General features: G+C 36.2%; 3 protein-coding genes across 6 annotated transcripts in view; 2 read left to right on the forward strand and 1 right to left on the reverse strand.

The window, feature by feature from the left end:
* Window positions 1–7928, forward strand: part of Eip74EF (Ecdysone-induced protein E74) — a 276463-nt gene extending 268535 nt beyond the window's left edge. For all 4 annotated transcript variants that reach the window (XM_073079272.1, XM_073079274.1, XM_073079273.1 and 1 more), the window contains one exon: window positions 3856–7928. In XM_073079272.1, the coding sequence (XP_072935373.1) occupies window positions 3856–4388 (533 nt within the window). In that variant the 3' untranslated portion in view covers window positions 4389–7928. The remainder of the gene's footprint in view (window positions 1–3855) is intronic.
* A 542-nt stretch (window positions 7929–8470) lies between these two features.
* Sec22 (vesicle-trafficking protein SEC22) lies at window positions 8471–12064 on the forward strand. Its single transcript, XM_073079285.1, has 5 exons — window positions 8471–9295; window positions 9500–9609; window positions 10156–10276; window positions 11026–11224; window positions 11708–12064. The coding sequence occupies exons 1-5, from the start codon at window positions 9221–9223 to the stop codon at window positions 11854–11856; spliced, it is 654 nt and encodes a 217-aa protein (XP_072935386.1). The 5' UTR covers window positions 8471–9220; the 3' UTR covers window positions 11857–12064.
* Window positions 12065–13306: 1242 nt separating this feature from the next.
* Window positions 13307–16496, reverse strand: LOC140747049 (uncharacterized). Its single transcript, XM_073079286.1, has 4 exons — window positions 16206–16496; window positions 15988–16116; window positions 15380–15550; window positions 13307–15166 (listed from the first exon to the last, which is right to left on the reverse strand). Exons 1-4 carry the CDS (start codon window positions 16263–16265, stop codon window positions 15068–15070), a joined length of 459 nt encoding a protein of 152 aa, XP_072935387.1. The 5' UTR covers window positions 16266–16496; the 3' UTR covers window positions 13307–15067.
* Window positions 16497–22765: the final 6269 nt, after the last annotated feature.

The raw sequence follows: 22765 nt of genomic DNA on the forward strand, positions 1-22765 counted from the left end.
CTTATCTTTTAAATTTGCCAGTAGGTACCTATTACTTATACTGCACATACTCGCTTGATCCGCCTCTGCCAGAGTCAATAATAAATGACTCATTGTTTATATCTTTAGATATCTGTTTTTAAATGCTTATAAAATCCTTAAATTTACTCAGTTACACAAAAGTCGCCAATTTCCAAAACGTTTTCTTTCAAAAATACCAACAAACCAATTTTTATCAAACAGATGATGATAAAATGTAGATTGTGTAATATATTCTTATGTCAATACAAACAGAAATATTACTTATTCTAATAGCTTTTTTTATATTTATAAAAAATGTGACATAATACTAACACTAATTAATTAATTAATAATATAATATGACATATTCTTTACGCATTGCCTTAAAAATACTGTTAAAGTATATTAATCCTGCAAAAGTACTTACTACTTTATTGTACCTAAATAGTAATTGTAAATTAAAATAAAAAGTAATTGCTGCAACTACACAGTCTTGTATTAAACTATTTCACAAATACAAACATTGACTTAATTTGATTGACGTATTGACTTGATTGAAACAAATATTGACTGCATTAATATTTTTGACTTATTTATCTAGACTATATTTTACTCTGTTATAATATTACGTATTGAAAATTTATCGTCGCAAATCAAAATAGAAATCTTTCCTAGAAAGAAGTGATTGTTCCTTCGGACCCTGTATGGGGAAGTTATGCATTGTTGGTGCCTTACGCAATTAAAGACAAGCAAACATGACATGGACGGGCACACGTGTCGGCGAGGTGAACGACCTGCCGATAAGCCGCGCGAAAATACGCGAGTTAGATAATATTAGAAAGAAAATGGCGGCCCGCGGACGCGTCCATGGCGCCCGTGTTTACAGCGCACAGACTAAAAATAATAGTAATTCGTATCCGCCATACGTTATATAATAAGCTACATTATGTATGCCAGTTCGGTCAATGATCACTGAACGCTAAACTCAGGCGTGATTCATGTTGTGATTCCGCGATGAAGATATTTAAATCATAATTTTGATATAATAATCGCTTACTTATTTCAATTTTTATATGAAAATAATATTTAAAATAAAATTACATACAAACCATTTTATTAATGGTATTATTTGATCATTAATGCCTGATAAATAATATAAATATGTAAATCTGTCATATTATTTGCGTCAGTTATGATAATTACTGTTCAGCTGTAAACACGCCCTAATAGAGCCTTAAAGAAAAAAAAACAAGCGGCCTCATTATTTATACGGCAGCATAATTTTGTGATTTGTACGTCGTGTCACTGATACGTTATCGCGCAAACATTCGCTAAAAATAAAGTACCTGTGTCGATATTGCTTCCTTGTTGACTGTGTTGCCAACAGTGAAAATTAAAATAATTTCAGGATATTTTCTGAAGGAAAATAACCGCGTTATTGACCTAACTGATTTCCTCGCTACAACACGTCTGTTCTTATTTTCTCAGATGTTTTTAGGTCAAGCTACGCGGACGCGATTCGTTTTTATGACATTTCCACGAAATTTATCCGGCTTGACGCCGTATGGACTTCCAACTGGCAAACGTATGAAGCAATCGCGGCAACCTAACTAAACAGTCATAAACCCTTCGATATACTACAAAATGAACTAAACCACTCCGGCGGTTGCAAGTCTCGTGAGATCATCCAAATCGCTCCGACACAAAAAACACGCGTATTGTATTGCAAACGCTATATTAATGACTCAATACCAATAATGATGCTGTGTCGGCCGAATAATAGGAATTCGAATATTATCAGTAGACACTTACGACATTAACTCGTCTATTCCAGGAAACTAAAGTATAAAAGAATCTTAGTACGTCTACTTTATTACGACGCACCACGTAAATCCACCCTATTTACTAGACTGCGAGAGAAATTTACATGATAGAAAAAAGACAAGAATATAACTAGCGTTTAACGAAATCTTTTTTACAATCCACGCATTCCATTAAGCACGGCCGCGTACTACAGTCGCCGGTTATAAATAGGGATATAATATCCGAGTAATGCAACATGTCTCATAATTGGATTTAAAGAAACGTCGTGACATGTGGTGGAGGAAAATGGCTGGTCGCCGGAGACTGGCCACCGCATTGGGGTCAAGGCGAAGACTCGCCGTACGCCGGTTGACGCAATCTAGCGCGCCTTTATCTATTTCAACGCTCTTATCAAAAACAGACATTTTAACTATTACTAAGTAAACCGATTTCCGACGTATAGGTGTGCGTACAGGAAAACAACTTTCTAGGGAAGTAATAATTAACTGACTTTTTGCGATAATTTATAATGTTTAAAAACAAACTCGTTGGACATATTATGTGAAAAATTAACATTTTTTTCTACTTATGACTATACTGTACACGTATTTGTCAATTTCACTTCTCTAAGCTCCATCTATATTTCTATGTCTCTTGTATGTTAAAAATTAATCATAATTAATTTTCATGACTGTAACAATATAAAATATTATTATAAGAAAATCATTACTTAATACTTTAGCTAAAGCTCTATAACTTAGAGCTACATAATTAATATCTACATACTCAATTACTCATAGTCAAATGTTGGTAAGCAAAACGGCATAATTGATAATAGTTAATATATAATTGGTTAAAAAGCAGATAGACGTAGAAGTCACACGATCATCTTGTACTGTTAATATTTCACAAACTAAAGTGTTTAGTTGAACGCAAACTCGCACTTAATATAAAGTTTTATCCGTATCTTCGACACGTTTCCCCATAAATATTGTTTTTACTCGCGTACCACGTTATGAATATCAATCGCGACCAACGTATTATTGCTGATCGTGAAAATAATCACGAAATGTTTTACGGTGTTCTCGGGAGGGCAATATCCCTTTGATACAACCATATTACATTATACAAATAGGATTACGATTCTGATTTACCTTTACCAGATACATAATACACCTTTACATGAATACAAAAAGTTATGATGAAGATAAATTATATTTTAACTAAGCTAAGTAAGGAACAAATAAAATAGATTAATATGTCATGAATAAAAATTGGTATTGTATCAATATGTACCCTCATTCCGGAAAAAGCAAGATATGCTATTAAAAATAATATAACATTCATCACGCGATATGCAATATGCACAATAACAGGGCCATACATCAATGTTCCATGCATAATTGAATTTCGATAAACAATAATGTAATAAAATCAGTTATCGCTCTTATGTATTATTTCATCGAAAACAATGATGGTGTGACGAAGATCATTTGTTTAAAATATGTAGAAGTTCATAGAAATTATACATAATTAAACGTATCTAACTACTTTGTGTAACTCCAATGGTTTGACTATTAGAAGGGGTATCTTTGTAAACTTTGTACTGCCGAAACGTGTTGCCAAAATATATAAGTTAGTTTTCAAATAGTTATTGTCCTACAGATCAGCTCTCACAGCCGTGGGAATGTTCATGTTCTAATCAGACAATTGTTAAGTGTTTAGATTTGAACAGATAATGTGTTGACTACTAACACCTAATTCATATCTTGTATTGTTTACTTGCCTTAACACTTAGAAGTAGACCAAAATATAATAAATATTTCGAATAAACCTTAAAACTTTAAATTCCTATTTTTACTTGTAAACAGTGGGACTTATCGTTTTGGACCTACATTTTTTTTTTGGATAGCTACGTTTATGAGATTTTGTTTATGTATCTCGTTCACTTAAGTTTTACTATTGTACCCTATTTTTTTTCCTTAAAAACTATATTACTTAGTTGTTGTTTAAAATCATAACGTAATTGACGTAACATTTTGTATATTCCAGTGGGCACAGTTGGCGAGCGCGACGCATACGGGTACGGCTACGGCGGCGGGGGCGGCGCGCACCACTTCGCGGCGCCCGCGCCGCCGCCGCTGCCGCACGACGACCTCCCCTACTCGGTGTTCGACTTCGGCGACTACCAGCGACACCACCACCACAATAAGCTGAAACCCAAGAAGAGGCCGCGCACGGACGCGCCGCCCACGCCCGGCGTCAAGCGCAAGTCCCGCGAGGGCTCCACCACCTACCTCTGGGAGTTCCTGCTCAAGCTGCTGCAGGACCGCGAGTACTGCCCGCGCTACATCAAGTGGACGAACCGCGAGAAGGGCGTGTTCAAGCTGGTGGACTCGAAGGCGGTGTCGCGGCTGTGGGGGCTGCACAAGAACAAGCCGGACATGAACTACGAGACGATGGGGCGCGCGCTGCGCTACTACTACCAGCGCGGCATCCTGGCCAAGGTGGACGGGCAGCGGCTGGTGTACCAGTTCGTGGACGTGCCCAAGGACATCGTGGAGATCGACTGCTCGCTCGCGTAGACGCCGCAGTGCAGTGAGTGCCGGGACTCGGGCGCGACCGACGGACTATGTCATACGTAACTACTCTAGAGTCGTTATTCGTTTCGCTCTTACGTACATTTTTCACTAACTACTTTGAATAGTAAATTCGTCTATTTTTCAAGTCATCATGCATTACGTTTTTCCGATCGCTTCTAATAACGTTATTAAGATAAATATTATTCTCAAATCGAACTAATATAATCTTTATTATTGAATTTAATATTTATACAAAAATAGGAGAGACGAAATTGATTGCTCAAATGTTTATATATACCTATTTTTAGGGAAATTTCAGAAAGGAACACTAAATTTGCTAGATATTATATACGGATGGAGTGGTTTTGTATAATGTTGAAACGAATTTTTAACGTTTGTAATGAAATTTCTATAGCATATATTTCACGTCCGCCGCGACCCCTGTCGGCCGGCGACTTCAAACAAACTTCCTACCTCAAAACTATGCGAAAATACATTATATGAATATACAATTTATTCGAAAACAGTTTTTACAATATGCAATAAGATAATATTATAGTCTAAATAAGAGTTTATATTAAAGAAATATTTACGTAAAAAAATGTTTATTATACATATAAATACAAAAAGATCGCATAATATTACCCTCAGATGAAATATATTACCTACTTATTTGGTGCTTTTTTATGGCCATTCGCATATTTACACATCGTTACAAACGAAAGACCTCACTAATGTTGATATATCTATATATTTCTTCACTTTATCGGATGTCATTGATTCTAGCTATCGTTCCTTTGTTTGTTATGATCCGGTGCGTGCGTCCGGCGCCGGCCGCGGCAGTATCCGGCGTCCCTCTCTCTCTCGCGTCGGCACAAACCAATAGAGAGGGACGCAGCGCCGCGCCGCCCGGCGCCGCTCAGGTGTCCCGGTGGCTGACACCTAGTCGTTAGTTTTCAGTCTCCACATCTTGCTGAAACCGAATTTTAAATTGATATTATTTAGGTTTTTATATTTTTGTGGAATACGTCTAAATTCTACGCGAGTACTGAACCTACTGCCAACTTTCTGTTAGAAACTGATAAATTAATTGTTAAGGGATGAAGTTTTGTGCGTTAATTGTGTTAATTATTATGATAAATAGATGTTTACGTTAAGTGAGCCGTTTAAGTGGACATGTTCTAGTTTATTTCGTTTATTTAAATTAACGATAGTGAACCTGTTGGGGAGGGACCTCGCGCGATACTTTTTTAACATATCAAGAGAAAATATGTAAAGAGTTTTCATATACACGCCGATATCCTACTGTACGTCTGCAAGCTGCATATCAGGAAGGTCCCATTCGCAAACGTTAGACGCTATGTGATATATTCTTTTAACAGAGCGCGGGGCCCCCATTTTTTGTTACCTGAATAAATATTATTAATAATTAATTACGATTTGTGGTCCAATGTTAATGAATCATAATACTTTATCTAGATAGTTGATAAAAAGATCGATTAAGCTGTAGCCTAGTTCATGTTGAGTTTAAATCGATATTTCAATGCAAAGACAGAGCATGATCTTTATATGTATACAGTTACTGATCGATGTATCGTAAATAAATAAAATATACCTTATAAAATTTGTTTAAAGTGTGAAGGAATCGTTCCGGGGCGCGCGCCCCCTGGCGGGCGCGCAGGCCGCGGCACTCACTCTAATTCCTGATGTTATATTATGCAATATTTTTATAATAAAAAGTAAAATATATCAATTTATTAGCGAGTAAGTCTCTTAAAATAGAATATAACTACTCGTGCATCGGGCTGCGCGCCCCGGCCCGGGAATGAAACTGATGAGGGTTAGCGAGCCTTAAGCGAATCGAAATGTCAAGTAAATGGGTGCTAAGCGGCGGGACCGAGGGTGGGGCGCCGCCCACGCGTGGGCACGTGGCGCGGGTGCGCTGGGGCTCGACCGATCCAACCGAGATACAGGTTTAAGATTAAATTATACACCCAGTGCGTTTAGTGGTACGGACTTATACATGTATAGTTCAACGATCTCAGTGTCCAAACTTCTGCGAACAAACCAGTGCCCGTTTCATGTGATTTAACATTATACATATTATTAAAATGTGGATTTTTAATCGTATTTTTATATAGGTAGGCGGAATTCTCAAGTTGACTCTTTCTTTCGACACTTTCTTGCTTTTGTAAATATAAATATAGGTTTTAACTTATTTATTTTGTCTCTCGTTAAAGTATGGCGTTCGCTTGGTTTGCGCAAAACGTAGTAAATAATTATTATTGTAGAGTATTACATCAGAATTTTATGAAATTCAAAAATATATGAAATTGTTTTGATCTACGTTAGTTTATATTGAATTTTATTGTTAGAATCGATATCGGTCCGCCGGTTGGGATGTGATTGTTTCGTAATCGGCGCGAACTCCTGCGCAGATCTCGTGACCGCATACTTTTTTTTCCTTTTTAGGAAATTTCGTTCTATAGGTTACAAATTTTATTGTAATATACATATATAATATAAAGTAATTTAATAGAAGTAATGAATGGACCACGCGATGGAAGAGGAGTGCTCTCAGAATTTATAATTGGGCTAGTGTGTGATGCTACTCGATGTCGATACTGTGAGATGATGAGTTACCGGTTAGTAGGCAAAATGTTTGAGCAAACATTTAAAAAGATGCTCGGAAATTTTAAATAATTTTAGTCGAATTGATGTTGTTGAAAAATCAAAGTTTCTAATTAATAATGTACTTAAATTTTCAATGTAAATTTTAACAGCACCTCGAGAAAATTATTGTTAAAAATTATTTTAATTGAGCCTAGTCTTAGTATCATAAAATTTCATTTTAAATTATTATTGAACGCCCTATCGGTACAAGGCGTTTTTCGCGGTCTCTGCGCGGCCGCCGGTGTTTGCACGAAATTGTATATACAACGGTATTTATATTCAGAACGCACACCCTCGACCCATGTACGAAGGATATTGGTGTCGCTAGATAGGAGAATATGAAATAATGCAAGGAAGCAATGAGAAGGTTAGTGAATTTGGTATAAAGGGGGAGGGCGGGGAGATAGAAGTCGAAACACATTTTGTCTACTATTTCAATGTATTCTTGTTCGTTCTACGTTAATTAATGTCCGATAATAATTGAATACGTAATTGGATAAAGTGGTGTGCATCGTTTTTGTTCTGTTTGTGTTTTGACAACATCTTTTGCGTATATTGGTTTAGTTTGTATAGTTTCGCCTACTCGGCGCTAGGTGGCGTCTGTTTTGATTGAGAAATTATTTTTAGGTTCTGAGAGTTATGTGCGGTACAGACACAGTGATTTTGCGTTATACTTGCTTTTAGATGTACGCAGTTAAAGTCCGATATTTTACTTGTAATTTTAGTTGTTTAATTTAACAAATACTGTATTTTCTGCCCCCTAGTTAAGTTATTTTTCTATGTATAGTTAGTTATAAGTGTAAATGATTTAGCACATAAATTTGATGCATGATGATAATGTTAATAAAATATCCACAATAAAATACAAAAGTCTTGTTCATTCATCACACCTAAAATACCTATAAACAACCACACATAAATAAAATGTATGCTCCACAACCTATGTAAATACATGATCTCTCGAAATCTATATATATAAATTCCTGTTCGTTAGTCTCGCTAAAACTCGAGAATCGCTGGACCTATTTGGCTAATTTTGGCTTTAAATTATTTGTGGAAGTCCGGGGAAGGTTTAAAAGTTGAGTAAATATATTTATAAATATTATATATTTCATAAATAGATACTGAGGCGGAACGAAGTTTGCCGGGTCAGCTAGTAATTAAATAAAAAAAGATATATGTTTGTCGATTTCTAGATTATAGCTTAGTAGTATCTACAATTACCATAAGAAGTATAACTATGAATAATGAAAATGCTTTGTGGGAAAATTAATTGATCATATTACTTTTGTAAATATATACTTATTCAAAGATCCAGATTACTACGATACAATTTACACAGCCGTATGGTCCGAAATTATATATTTTTTGCTGTAAGTTATTTAATGAAAAGAAGCAATAATAATAAAATTATTCTTAATCAGGAAATGTATGAATCCATCCAATTTAAAATAATAGAGAGAAAAATATCTTTTGCTCCTATTGTTGTGAACTCCAAAAAAGAAGTCCTAAATATGCCATCTTACATGCGTAGCTACCCCTAAGAACTTTGAAAAGTCCCATTCCAAGCCAGCCCAAGGCAAAATACTTTTAATTTAAATCAGAAATAGGCATGACGATAAACCTAGCGTCAGTCAACCGAAACCCAAAAATATACGCTACTCACGATTATGCAACCCAATTTGAAAACTGAAATATGTCATGGTATTTATTACATTTACGAATATATATTCATACTTTTAAACCAAAAAAGAAAAATGTATAGCACATGTTAAATTATATCCATCCAATCCATACACAGCGTCTATAATAGGCCCCATCCTACAGAGCATTCATAGGGGTAGTAGAATATTATATTGTCGCAGTCTTATCTAAACGGTCATTGTTATCTTTGTAAAACAATAATTTCTAAAAGCCTAGAATCCAGGCGTAAAAGATGCGTATTAAACTGAACGCATCATATTCTTCACCATAGGCAAGCTGACGTGTCGTTATGTCATTGTGAAATTGTCAATGTCTTGACGTGTAAGCACAGCTGTCGATTGATATTCAGAATTGTTTTCAGTGTAAAATGATGAGAAGAAGAAAAATAAGTGATCCGTGAAAAAAAAGACGAAGTACATATATTTTTTATTTTAATTTAGGACATTTAAAATAACAAGATGGTGTTAATGACTATGATCGCCCGTGTGGTGGACGGGCTACCGCTAGCCGCAACCATGCAAGAAGATGAGCAGGTAATCAATTCTACAGCAATTGCACGTCTCACAAACATATGCTATTATATCTACAAAGTAATCTTAGTAATTTTAGCAACTCACCCATTTTTCCCTGAATTAAATTGTAGATTTATATGTCACCTCTATGCGCCAATTACTTCGTTAATTTATTTTTGTTCGTTTATATTCTGTATTTAATTTTTATTTGCTGGTGGTTCGCAGAGCGGCTGCAATATTTTGGAGTACCAAAACCAGGCAAAAATGCTGTTTAGGAAGCTAGGGCGGCAGGCGCCCAACCGCTGCTCGATCGAAACTCCGCCCTATCTCTTCCAGTGAGTCCTGACGCTTGTTTTGTTTTATTTCCGCTTTCCTTTTCGCTTCGTATAGATTTAGATGTACCTTGTCTGTAAACCTCCCAGCATGGTCAAGTTAAATAACAATAAGAACCTAGATTTGTTTTTATACATAACTCTAGAGAAGGTTTGGTGAAGCAAACCTCAAATGAAATATTTATTTTTTATGGGCCTATGTAGGCACTAAAAATGTATCTATATTCCTAAACTTTTATTTTTACCTTTTAAAGCAGTAATTAATGTTCTAAAAATTGATATTGAAAGTTAAACAATGTTTATTTGCAAATTTCTTGAGCAATGTTTTTTTTTGCGGTATTATGTGAAATTATGCTAAATATGACAATGTATCACCTATAGTTTTTTTTTATTGAGGGCTACAGAAAAGAGGGGTTTCTACAGAAAAAGCATAGAAATAATTTTTTATTGTCCACACACTGAATAGTGGATGCAATGTTAGTGTTAACATTGTGAAACAAGTCAGAATGATGCAACACATAGCAATTAATTCTGTAATTCTTGTTCCAGTTATTTGATAGAGAATGAAATTTGTTACTTGGTACTTTGTGAGCGCAACTATAGTAAGAGACTTGCATTCAGCTACTTAGAAGAAATTGCACAGGAGTTTTATCAACAGTACGGGAAGAGGGTGAGTTACTGTTTTTTTTTTTTTTATATAATTCCTGTTTACAATCAAATACAAATATGTTCCTAATGATGTAACTGAACATGAGAATAGCATCTCTTGAATAATTAAGTCATAACTAAAGCATGAAGTACATAAGATGCTGCTGTGATATAAAAATGTAAATTTATCTTCCAATGGCAACAAATACATCAGAAAAGAGTAATTGCTTCATCTGAGTTACGATCACAAAAACAACATATGCCTGCAACTTACTGAAGTCTTACCATATAATACCTGCTCAAATGCTCAAATATTATACTTTGGCAAATATTTAGTGTCAAATTACAGGATGACACATTCTTAGGCAGGAGCCAGATAACAACAGCTCTCCTGTACAATGCATCCTGTCTCATTGAAGGTGGTAGAGAACCCTTTGTGGTTCGATTCCGGCGGCACCACCGCCACACCTATTTCTACCTAATAACAGCAGTGTTAGGCGCTGCTGTGTTCCGGTTTGAAGGGTGTGGTAAGGGAGATAGACTTTTCCGAGGCGTTCCAGCTTAGTCCTCAGGGGTAGCGGCGCATCTGTGGCCGACCTTAGGTAGGAATATCTAATCCTATCTGGGGTTGATTACAGATGTCCATGGGCGGCAGTAGCCACTTACCATCAGGTGGACTGCATGCTAGTCTGCTACTCTTATATTATAAAAAAATAAAAAAAATGTCAGCATTAGTTAATTTTTATAATAATTAAAGTGTTGATTTCACAGGTGAACACAGTAACTCGTCCGTACACGTTCATAGAGTTCGACACGTGGATGCAGCGCACGCGCAAGCAGTACGCGGAGGGCGGCGCGCGCGCCCGCCGCGCCGGCGCCACCGCGCAGCTCGGCGGCCAGCTCGGCGACGTGCAGCGCATCATGATGCAGAACATCGACGATGTGCTGCAGCGCGGCGCTGTGCTCTCCGGTAAATTTTGCTTGCTTCATACAGATACAATACAAATTAAAGCCGGCGATACATCGGCGACTATTCTTATGTCGCAAATCTCCATAGGCGGCGGTGACTGCTTTCCACTAGGTAGCCCATCTGCCTTATTGTTAGGTTAAATACTAACTTCTGTCTTGATAATTTTGTCCTGATAATTTGTAACTTAGCTGGTGATTCCCGTGATAATGTAGTTTAAAAAGTATGTCCATGGCATTCCAGTTTTTAGAACTTAGCTCAATATTAGTTTTCCTTGTAAAAGATAAATAAATTCTTCGAGTCGCAAAACTGCTGCAGCGTTTATTAGGTAGCATATCATGTATTAGACATTCGATAGATATAGAATTGGACATAACTTTTGTCCAGTTATACCCAAAAATAGTGCTTTAAAATAAAATGCTTGTTTATTGTATTATTCTCACATCCCCTTTGATATAAGTGACACTTTTATTTATAACTTTTCAGAGCTGGACACAAAAACACAGAACCTATCAATGATGTCGCAGAAGTACAAGAAAGATGCGACATACCTCAACACCAAGTCTATGTTGGTGAAGGTGACCGCCGGCGCGGTCATACTGCTAGTATTCGTTCTATACTTCTGGGTGCTCTAGCTCCCACCCGAACCCCTTGTGATGGACCCTGGTGGATCTAAGGTTTTAGTCTTGCTTTTTAGTTATTCCAAAACTAGGAGTCAATATATTTATCTGTCAAATCATACTCTTCCCATATTAAGTGAAGGACTCCTTCAACTTGCACTAGGTATATCAAATCTAATAGGTTCCTGTCAGATTAAAGTTATAAAGCAAATTGCATACAAAATAATGATGTGCCGAGTCGGCCATTTTTGGTATTCGAGTACTTTACACAACATACAGTCCAATAGCATGGAAGAGCAAAAAAAAAAAACGCCACTCACTACACGAAAATTAAAAAAGTTTTTACTTGTACGAGTATCGTCAGTATTCGAGTATTACTGGTACTCGAGTATCACTATTGGTTCTCGAGTATGCGAGTTTATGTAAGTACTTGAGTACTGACTCGAGTCGACCTGACTCGGCACATCTCTAATACAAAAACAAAAGTAAACATAATACTGAATTGGAAATTTCAATAAATAAATTAAAAAGTGAGTTGTGCTAATGAAATGGATACTGTTACAGTATTTCAAATAGATTCCACTCATTTCTTTGCTATGAGTGTTTATCAAAATATAATATTAGTCCAAAATCGGGTTGAAACATCAACCATGACCATTTTTATTACACTATACATCGCAGGTGCAAATGTATTGACAGGTAATAACTATTGATACTACCTAATATTGAATACATCTAGATAATCCATAATATATCAATATGAGCCCAATATTTATACTATTATTTGAATTAAACCTTAGCCCAAAAATATTTATTTCAACCTATACTGACTTCTTGTAATATTTTTTACATGTTTTGTACAGCATATATGTTCCATGTCAGAACAATGGTCAACTACATCCAGGAGAGACCCTTACAATGTATTGCTATTTACTACTCTATCATCCCTTAAATTTAGAGATTGAGTACTTTATTAATATATAATTACCTTAATTATTGTACACTGCCCTTCCATGTTACATTTAATTTTTTTAAAAAGTCAATAATATCCATTGGAAATTATTGAAGGGAATACAATATGTAATCATTAAATATTTACAATATAGATAATAGATTTTGAGTTTACAGATGTCTATAGGCTGCAGTGACATCACATCAGATGGACTAAAAGACCATTTACAACAGCTATCACATAATAATATGCTATACCATGTATTATATTTAAAAATGCATTCCATCGCAATAATATTAAACTTGCAATAAGTACTCTGTATGTACAATTTAGGGAGCCTTTGAAATATATTTATATGAATGTTTGTTATAAACGTAGATTCACTTTAGAGTTGATAAGAAACTTCAATGGTTACGGGATAAAGTGTAAATGTTTGGTGTAGAATGAGGTTGTACAATCATCTCAAAACTTAAGTTCGTTCTCATATTTTCAGAACAACTCACAAAACTGAAGTTTGTTAAATAATTTATTTTAAAACAATTTATAAAGTTTTTGTAATCCTGAAAGTTCAACCCTTGCCTATGATTTATATCAATTATATTGTCAGTCATAATTGTCGCCAACATATTTTTTATATTAAGAGTGGACGGTGACGGAATGTTGTAAATGTTACAATTATTATATTTATTTAAGGTGTAATAAATATGCATTCTTTTCGATATAAGACCCTTTGTTTTATTCAATCAATCAATAACATTCATTAATATTCCAACTATGAGAATTGGAGCCTCCTGAGCATCGCAACATCACTGGATGGCGTGCAATAGAGAGATTTATGTAAGTTAATTAATTAAATACATTTTAATCTTAATTTTTATTACAACTTGTCTTAATAAATATACCTATACAATTTCAGATCTCAACTTACGTATATTTTAAAGTATTTACTTTTACTTTAAAGTCTTTGCTTTAATAGCAATATGGAAGTGATTTTATTTAATAACTGACAAGTCACTCTCCTAAGACTCATAGCTAAAGAACTAACATCTGATGTATCAATAATTTATTACATTTGTTCATATATCAAATTAATTACAATGGCTTTGCAATAAAGCCACATCAAAATACCATTACAGTCAATGGTTTTGAAGTAACTTCTTATAGAGAATGAATATTTATGAGTGATTTTTTACAAAAATCATTCCATCATCGCCATGAAAGTGTTATCCGCCAATTTTGCAAAAAACTTAGCCAACTTCCATAAACAAGATATAAAAATGTACTAAGGTCCTGACCTATAGTTATACTACCCTGGTACCTGGTACCAGGGTAGTATAACTATCGAGGACGTCATTCTTCCAAAAAGATTCATATTCTATTCATCTCTAAACGTCTGCACAAAGTGTGAGCGAGACGCAAATACAGAATGCAGTAGAGTCATATTTTGTATCTCACTCGCGTGTTAGTGTGCGAGCGTACGATATCGCTGTTCCGCAATATTGAAATAGTGTAACTTTTCCAAATAAGGTAAACCGAAAATTGCGACGATGATGCTGATATTCAACAAATTTTTAAATTATCCGTATTATACTAAAGTTATCAATGAAAACAATATTAAATTTTGAATGAAGTTCAGGCAAAATACAACCGCAGAGTACTATTTCAATAATTACTTTGAGGGTATGTACAACTTTTTGATTTTGTCAATATTTCCGTTGAATTGGGCGGGAGATTTCATTGGCCTCATTGCATCAACATTCACAAATACGAAAAAAGTTATCCGGTGTTTCCATTTTACAACAATATATCGTAAAAAACATTTACATCTGACCACTTTTTGTTTGTAAACTACAAATTTACAACCAATAAAATAAACGTTTTATGTTTTTAAACTAATATAAAAGCGATGGTTTTAATTTGAATACAAGTCAGTGTATTGAACGGGTTAAAGTAACTAGTTGGAAAGTTAGAATTTTATTGTGGTCAAGGTAGGTATTTTCCACATTATAAACTTTTTAGTATATTTCTAGATCTGAGGTCAAGTTCTAGTTTAAAATACCGCAAACAAGTATAATTTCTTATGAGGGTACATAAATACACGCTTTAACAATTACATTCTGTAGTTTTACATCATGAAACATTGTTTAATTTAACAAACAACAATTACAATTGAAATCGAGAAAATATAACATGTAATATGACTTAGTTTCAGGGTGAATATGTAAATGCACCCATAGTTCAACTATGTTCAACTAAGTTTTGTTCTATGTTAATTTAAAGTTCATCGAGATCAACATGAAGTTTACATGAATATTTGGCAGACACCTTCAACATAGATTCATGAAGCAATGTTGCCATGGATACATTCAGAGGCTGAAAAAAACAAGGTAAATAAGATTATTTATTATTGTTAAAGCAACCAAAACATTTAAGTATTACTTATATTTTTTAGTAGTAGTAGTAGTAGGAGAATGCTGAGTATGGGATAAAGCCCAAAACTTCCGGGGCCAAGTACACCAGTTAGTAATAGGATAAAGAGTGTATTTTTGACCTAAATCAAATTTCAACTTTATATTTAAAAGATACCTGTATAATTTGAGCAAAGATGACAGGATAGCCGTTCCACTGCAAGTTGCCAATGAGTTGGACTGGATTAGGTAAACTTAAAGAGGTGGTTGTTGAGTTCATGTATGCCATGGACACTCGGATACAGCACTTAGGGTCGGGCGGAGTGGATGTATTATGTGTTGCTGTCATCTGAAGTTAATATAATAACAAATAAACCAATATTTAATATAAAAACATATGTTTAACAATTATTAACAACAACAGCACAATTGAGTAAAAAAGTAGCAAGTTTAAAAGTGGTAGAACCCTTTGCGGTTCGACTCCGGCGGCACCACCGCCACACCTATTTCTACCTAATAACAGCAGTGTTAGGCGCTGCTGTGTTCCGGTTTCAAGGGTGTGGTAAGGGAGACAGACTTATCGGAGGCGTTCCAGCTTAGTCCTCAGGGGTAGCGGCGCAGCTGTGGCCGACCTCAGGTAGGAATATCTAATCCTATCGGGGGTTGATTACAAATGTCCATGGGCGGCAGTAGCCACTTACCATCAGGTGGACTGCATGCTCGTCTGCTACTCCTATATTATAAAAAAAAAAAAAAAAAAAAAAAAAAGTGAAATAAGCTACTCACTTCTTTAATGTAAAAACAGCCATGTTTACTTTCCAGTATTCCAACTGTGCGAATTTTTATGATTTTATCTCTGTTGCTCTCGCACTTGTCGTTTAACTTCCTGACGACGTCATAAATGAAGAAATCTTCCTATATTATGTAGTAAATTATTTATCTATTATTATATATAAAATAACATATTTAATTTGATTGAAGTAAAATACAAACAACATACTTACTAGAGGAGTTTCTAGTGAAAACGGAATGTCACGGTAGGAATGGTTCTTTAAATACGGCATTTACGGAGTTGAATACTATTAATATTTATTCAATTACTTAATTGAAAGTATGTAAACATTAATAAATACTTAAGCCTGGTTCTACTAATTTATAGATGCATGTAAAGAATCAATAAAACAGTATTATTCTTACTAATAAAAGTAAAAAAAGCAATTATAGAATAGGATTTATTTTATCAAAAACTCAGAAGTTCAAAGAAACCAAAATTCAAATTGTATTGCAACTTGCAACAAGTCCTAAAACTGTCAAAACAAAACAGTGCTGCCAGTTCCGCCAACATAACCAAAAGTATAATTGGTTTTACTTTTTCTTCAACATTATATAATTTAGCAGTTTTATAGTCATAAAACGGAAGCTACATTGCTTTATGAATTATTTTTATATTCGTCTCTTTGGAAACATAAAATTACAATGGTGTTGCCAGTTTAATGAATTAGTGGCAGCCTTAGGCCAAAATATTAAAATTTAACACACAAATTGGGTACTTGACCGTAATAATAATAAAATATGAAATATGTTCGATATGTTAGCTTATAAGCAAACATAAATTATGCAATATTTAGTTTAATTTTTCTAAATATATATTATTTAATAAGAAATTTTCGATTTTTTACCTGTGGAATGCAAATTCCAAAACGACAACGGTGCTGCATGTTTACCCCCCGCTAAACAGCGGGGTTGGTATAATTTTAATGTTGTCTCATTATATTATAATATTATTTAATAATATTATATTATTATGAAAGAATATTAAAAATTCGGGGGTATTCACTCCCTTGAGAATTTGCCCGGGCAAAGAGGGTACCCTCGAGACCCGAATAATCCCTACCCACCCCCCATATTGCAAACGCAGATATATCGCGGCATATGAGAGACCGGTGGGTACGAAGTCCCATCTTGCTGCGGTGCTGCTTGAAATGTCATGTGACGTCACCACTCACCACACGAATACAAAACCAAAACAAGACTGTTCAGTTTTGTCTATGGTTCTACGTATTAATTATTTGTCGTTGGTATTAATTTTAATCTGTAGGTTTAAAAGCATAGAGATTTATAGTTTGAAATAGTTCGTTGTAGTGTCGTTGTCGTCGTGTCGTTCGCGGTGGTGTATGCCGCCACCGGGATTTCTTCTTGTTCGAGAAGCTTCGGAGTCGTCGGTCGCGCTCGCGCATATTTGTCGTTTTAGTTATACTCCGAAGTAGAAGCCACTATTCGTATTCGTAGCGTTTCTTTTAAATTCGCGTTAACTTCATTGTTCGCGGTGCAACGTGCTGTAAGATCGACGCCACGTGAGAAGAGGAAGAAGGTAGAGGTAACCGGTAGACCATTCCGAGGTAAGACTAGCTAGCTCGAGCTTAGGGTGAGTTGAAGGTGCCTTATACCTAGTACAAGAGGCTGCGCCCATCAGCAGCAGGTGAGTGCGTGACCCTATAGCACTTTGCATCTTATTTTTCGTATATACAGTCCACTTAACCTTCTTCGGGACACGGTCATCTTGTCCATCGAAGAGAGGAACATTCGGTTCCTTATTTGTTCTAACGGCCGCGGAAATCTTAATATTTTCGGTCTCGGAGCCGAATGCATAACATTTTTGGTCTTCGAGACGAATTCACCACATTTTTGGCCATCGTGCCGGATGTATGCTTCACATTTTTGGTCACTTCGGCGGATCTTAATTGTTCCATCGTCCTAAACACCATTTTTGCTATTTTCCGTCGACCGAACATAACGAACATTGAAATTAATTTTATCGTGTCGTATTTCGCTAAAGGAACGAACATTTACGTAAAGTGGCTTCTAAATTTGTCGTTTCGTGTCGTATTTCGTATTAGATTTGCTATTTTGTATTGCATTTCTATAAAATTTCGTAATTTTCGTTTTGTCGATTGACATTTTATGTTGAGGGTGGGTGTGATTCTTTACAACTCATCACTTTGTTAGTTGTACTTAGGTCCCGCCATCTTTGCGCTATTTTTATTAATAGTCGTTGGTTGTCAGTATTGCATTGCGCCATATTTATTTGTCGTTGGTCATATTGTCAATACTGTCAAATTGTATTAGACTTTGACGTATTATTGTGTCGAAGTCAGCTGTCAGTGACATTGCAATTATTTGCTATTGTTGTCGATTTCGTTAAGTTTATAAACTTATATCAATTAATGACAATGTCTACTGGGAGCAACGAAAGTGGCGCAAGTGATGGGGACGTTAATAGGATTGCCCGGGATTACAGTATGATGCGATTGGAGTATATAGCGGGATCGGATATGACAGGCTGCGTTGAGGAGGACCTTAGGGAACTTTCAAATGAATTCCATAAAGCGCAAATAAATTTATTGCGTTCATTAAGTGCTGCCCAACGCCAGTCTGAAATTGGTGTAACTGCATCATTTGATACAAAATTTAGAAGTGTTTTGGCCCGTCTGCGGCATTTAAATAGTGACCGTCAGATTAAACAAGAAGTAGTTTCGGGTTTTGCTAAGCTGCCTAAAATTAACATTAAGCCATTCGATGGTAAGCTAGAAAATTGGTTATCTTTTAAACAATTATTTGAGTCGTTGATCCATAATAGAAATATTCCTAATGTGGAAAAGTTACATTACTTGTTAACTTGTGTCGAAAATAAAGCGTATGATTTAATCAGGAACTTTCCACTCACGGATGAAAATTATATAGACGCGTATGATACACTTAATAAATATTATAATAAGAAGCGCTATATAACGGCCTCCTATTATCAAAAGTTGTTGTCATGTGAACCAGTGAAAACAAAATCAGCTGTAGAACTTGAGCGTGTTCATAGAACTTTTGTGGAGAATTTAAGTGTTTTGGAAAAGTTTGGATTACCAGATAAGAACTTCATGTTGTTCCATTTATTTTGGTCAAAATTAGATCGGGCCACAAAAGAATCATTTCAATTAGAATTTAATTCAGATGAGATACCAGAGTTCACTCAAGTTCAGGATTTTGTTGAGAAACAAGTTAGGGCATTAAGTGAGGTAACTCCGAACCCAATATTAAGTAATGTAGGAATATCAAAAGAACCGAAACCAAGTAACTTTAAAAAGTCCAAATCCTCATTTGTCGTGTCGGGAGTGACTTGTGACTTTTGTACTGGCCAACATAGTCTTTCATCATGTAAGAATTTTCTAAATTTAGATATAGATTCTCGATTTAAATTCATTAAAAATAAAAATCTTTGTATCCGTTGCTTTTCGAAAACTCATAGGGTAAAAACTTGTCGAGTCCCTATAAGTTGTGGTGTATGTGGGTGTTCACATAACACATTGTTACATTTTAAAAAATCGGTTACACCGTCCGCTGATAGCAATTCCCAACCTGATACTGAAGTTGTTAGTTCCATTAATAATAATGCACAACTGAGTAATATTGTTTTAACTTCTGTCGGTGGTAAAAGTACAATCTTGTTTTCTACAGCTAAGGTTCTTATAAAAGATAGTTGGGGAAACTTTCAACCTGTAAGGGTGTTGTTGGATTGTGCAAGCGCTTGCAACTTTATTTCGGTACCATGTGCAAAGCGCCTCGGGTTATGTATTAAAAACACTAAACAATCAATAAATGGAATCGGATCTTCTGTTGCTGAGTCTCGTGGTTCACTATGTTGTGAAATAAAATCCTATAACTCAAATAAAATCGATTTTGAGTTTGAAGCTTTTGTTTTGTCGTCGATATGTAGTGACCAACCTGTACATTTTGTTGATTTTTGTGGTTGGTCACATATTAGGAATTTACCTTTGGCTGATCCAGACTTCGCTCGTCCAGGGGCTATTGACATGCTATTGAATGCGGATATATTTGCTTCATCTCTCATACCTGGTCTGAGACGAGGGAGGCCGGGACAACCAAAGGCTCTAAATACTATATTTGGTTGGATTCTAATGGGTGAGTGTGAGGGAGATCACACACACAACTGTCGTAATAGTAAACAGAGTGATTGTTTTTTCGTCGATAACTCTTATTTATCAAATATAAAATTAGATAACACTTTAAAAAGATTCTGGGAAACAGAAGAGGTTCGCACTCCTGTCTGTAAAATCCTTTCGAAGGAGGATCAAGCCTGTGAAAATTATTTCACTAATAATTATAGTCGTAACGATGATGGTAGATTTGTGGTGCCTCTTCCATTCATGAATCCTGCAGTAAAGCCATCGTTCTCACATTCCCGTGAAATTGCTTTAAAAAGATTTCTCTCTCTCGAGCGAAGACTTAATATAAATGTTGAATTTAGAGATGCCTACGTTCGGTTCATGAATGAGTATGAGGTTGCCGGTCATATGGAGCAGGTGGATCCCCCGACTTCAAGCGTTGGGAAGTTTTATTATATCCCTCATCACGGAGTATTGCGACCAGATTCTGTTAGCACCCCACTTCGTACTGTGTTCGATGCAAGTTGTAGAGATGCTAATGGATTGTCTTTGAATGATACGCTACTTGCTGGGCCTAAACTGCAAACTAATATTTTCGATTTACTTATTCGGTTCCGTTGGCATGCTGTCGTTTTTACTGGTGACGTCAAACAGATGTATAGACAAATCTTGGTTTGTAGAGATGACACCGAGTACCTACGCATTCTGTGGCGCCCATCTGCTGACGGTCCTATACGTGACTATAGGCTTCGCACGGTCACTTATGGCGTATCATCTGCACCGTTTCAGGCTCTTCGTGCGATCGCTCAACTAGCAGAAGACTCTACCCAAGAATTTCCGGCTGCTTCTACAGTTCTTAGTAGAGACATTTATGTCGATGATATCGTGTCGGGCGCTGACTCGGTAGAGCAAGCTCTACAATTGCGCTCGGAACTCACCAAAATTTTGTCGTCTGGTGGTTTCCATTTAAGAAAGTGGACATCTAATTGTAGTGAGTTTTTCGTTGATCTTCCATCTTCTGACTTATACTCAGAAGAATTTAAACATTTCGAAGAGATGTCGAACCTCTCCTTAAAAATTTTGGGACTTTTATGGCATCCGCAATCGGATGATTTTAGATTTCGTGTCGTCAACCCCTATGACTCTAGGTGCACCAAACGTACCATACTCTCCCACATTGCGCGGATTTATGACCCTTTGGGATTTCTAGCGCCGATTACGTTTTATGCTAAATATCTTATGCAACTTCTTTGGACTTCGGGAGTTTCATGGGACGATAATGTGCCACCTCACATTGCACACGAGTGGTTGCGATTTAAGTCTCAATTGTCGTCATTAGTTTCGATTACCATTCCTCGGCGTATGGTAAATTCTTTCGTGTCGTTACAGTTGCATGGCTTCTGTGACGCTTCAGAACGTGGCTATTGTGCTGTCACATTCTTTCGTGTCGTTGAGGCGGATGGCTCTACATCCGTTCATTTTTGTTGCGCAAAGTCGAAAGTCGCGCCTTTGCGAAAATTGTCGATTCCAAGATTGGAACTTTTAGCTGCTGTCTTGTTATCTACTTTAATGGAATCAGTGGTAGAGGCTTTAAAACCATTTCATGCAGTTCAAGAACTTTACGCATGGTCTGACTCTACTGTCACTTTGGCTTGGATTAAATCTTGTCCATCCAAGTGGAAAACGTTTGTGGCGAATAGAGTCAGCCACATTCAGAGTAGAGTAGCTCCTGACCATTGGCGTCACGTGAGCTCTAGTTCGAATGCTGCTGATATTGGTTCTCGTGGTACGCTTCCAGCTGACCTCGTTGACTGTTCCATGTGGTGGAAGGGCCCTTCATGGCTTGTAGAGCCAGAGAATGATTGGCCTTCTTCATTATTGGTAGAACAGGACACAGACTCTATCGCAGAAGAACAAAGGATTCTTAGCCTTCTGTCACCGGAAAAGGTGAATCTCGTTAGCGATTTGTTAAATCGTTTTTCGTCGCTTTCGAAAGTAAAGCGTGTTTTGTCATTTTGTTTTCGTTTCGCTCATAATTTGAGAAATTATAAAAATAAATTTGTCGGTGCATTACAGCCTTGTGAGCTACGTCAAGCTTTTGAGTTCCTCATAAAGCAAGCACAAGTAGAGTCGTTTTCGTTTGAATTGGATTGTCTAAGTAAAGGTTCGCCTAATTCGCTACCCAAAGCCTTGCGTAAATTGTCTCCTTTCGTTGATGACGCGGGTATTTTGAGGGTGGGCGGTCGGTTAGCTAACGCTAATGTAGAGTTTACCGTTAGACATCCTATTCTTTTACCTCGTAATCATAGATTAACATTTCTTATTATCGATGAGTACCATAAGAAATTTATGCATCCTGGTGCTCAAACTCTACAAAATTTACTTTCGCAAGATTTTTGGATTCTGTCGCCCAAACGGGCTATTCGCTCCGTAGTCTCTGGGTGTATAAGGTGTTTTCGTGTTAATCCAAAACCTACGTCAGTTCCTTTGATGGGGAATTTACCTTCGTTTCGTGTGTCTCAAATCAAGCCTTTCTCTAGTGTAGCTGTCGATTACGGGGGACCATTCGACATTGCTCTTAGTCGTGGACGTGGTGTGAGGACGTATAAAGG

This window comes from Epargyreus clarus, unplaced genomic scaffold (assembly GCF_041222505.1).
Source record: "Epargyreus clarus isolate Ecla_fem2 unplaced genomic scaffold, WU_Ecla_fem_2.2 ptg000014l, whole genome shotgun sequence".
NCBI lineage: Eukaryota > Metazoa > Arthropoda > Insecta > Lepidoptera > Hesperiidae > Epargyreus > Epargyreus clarus.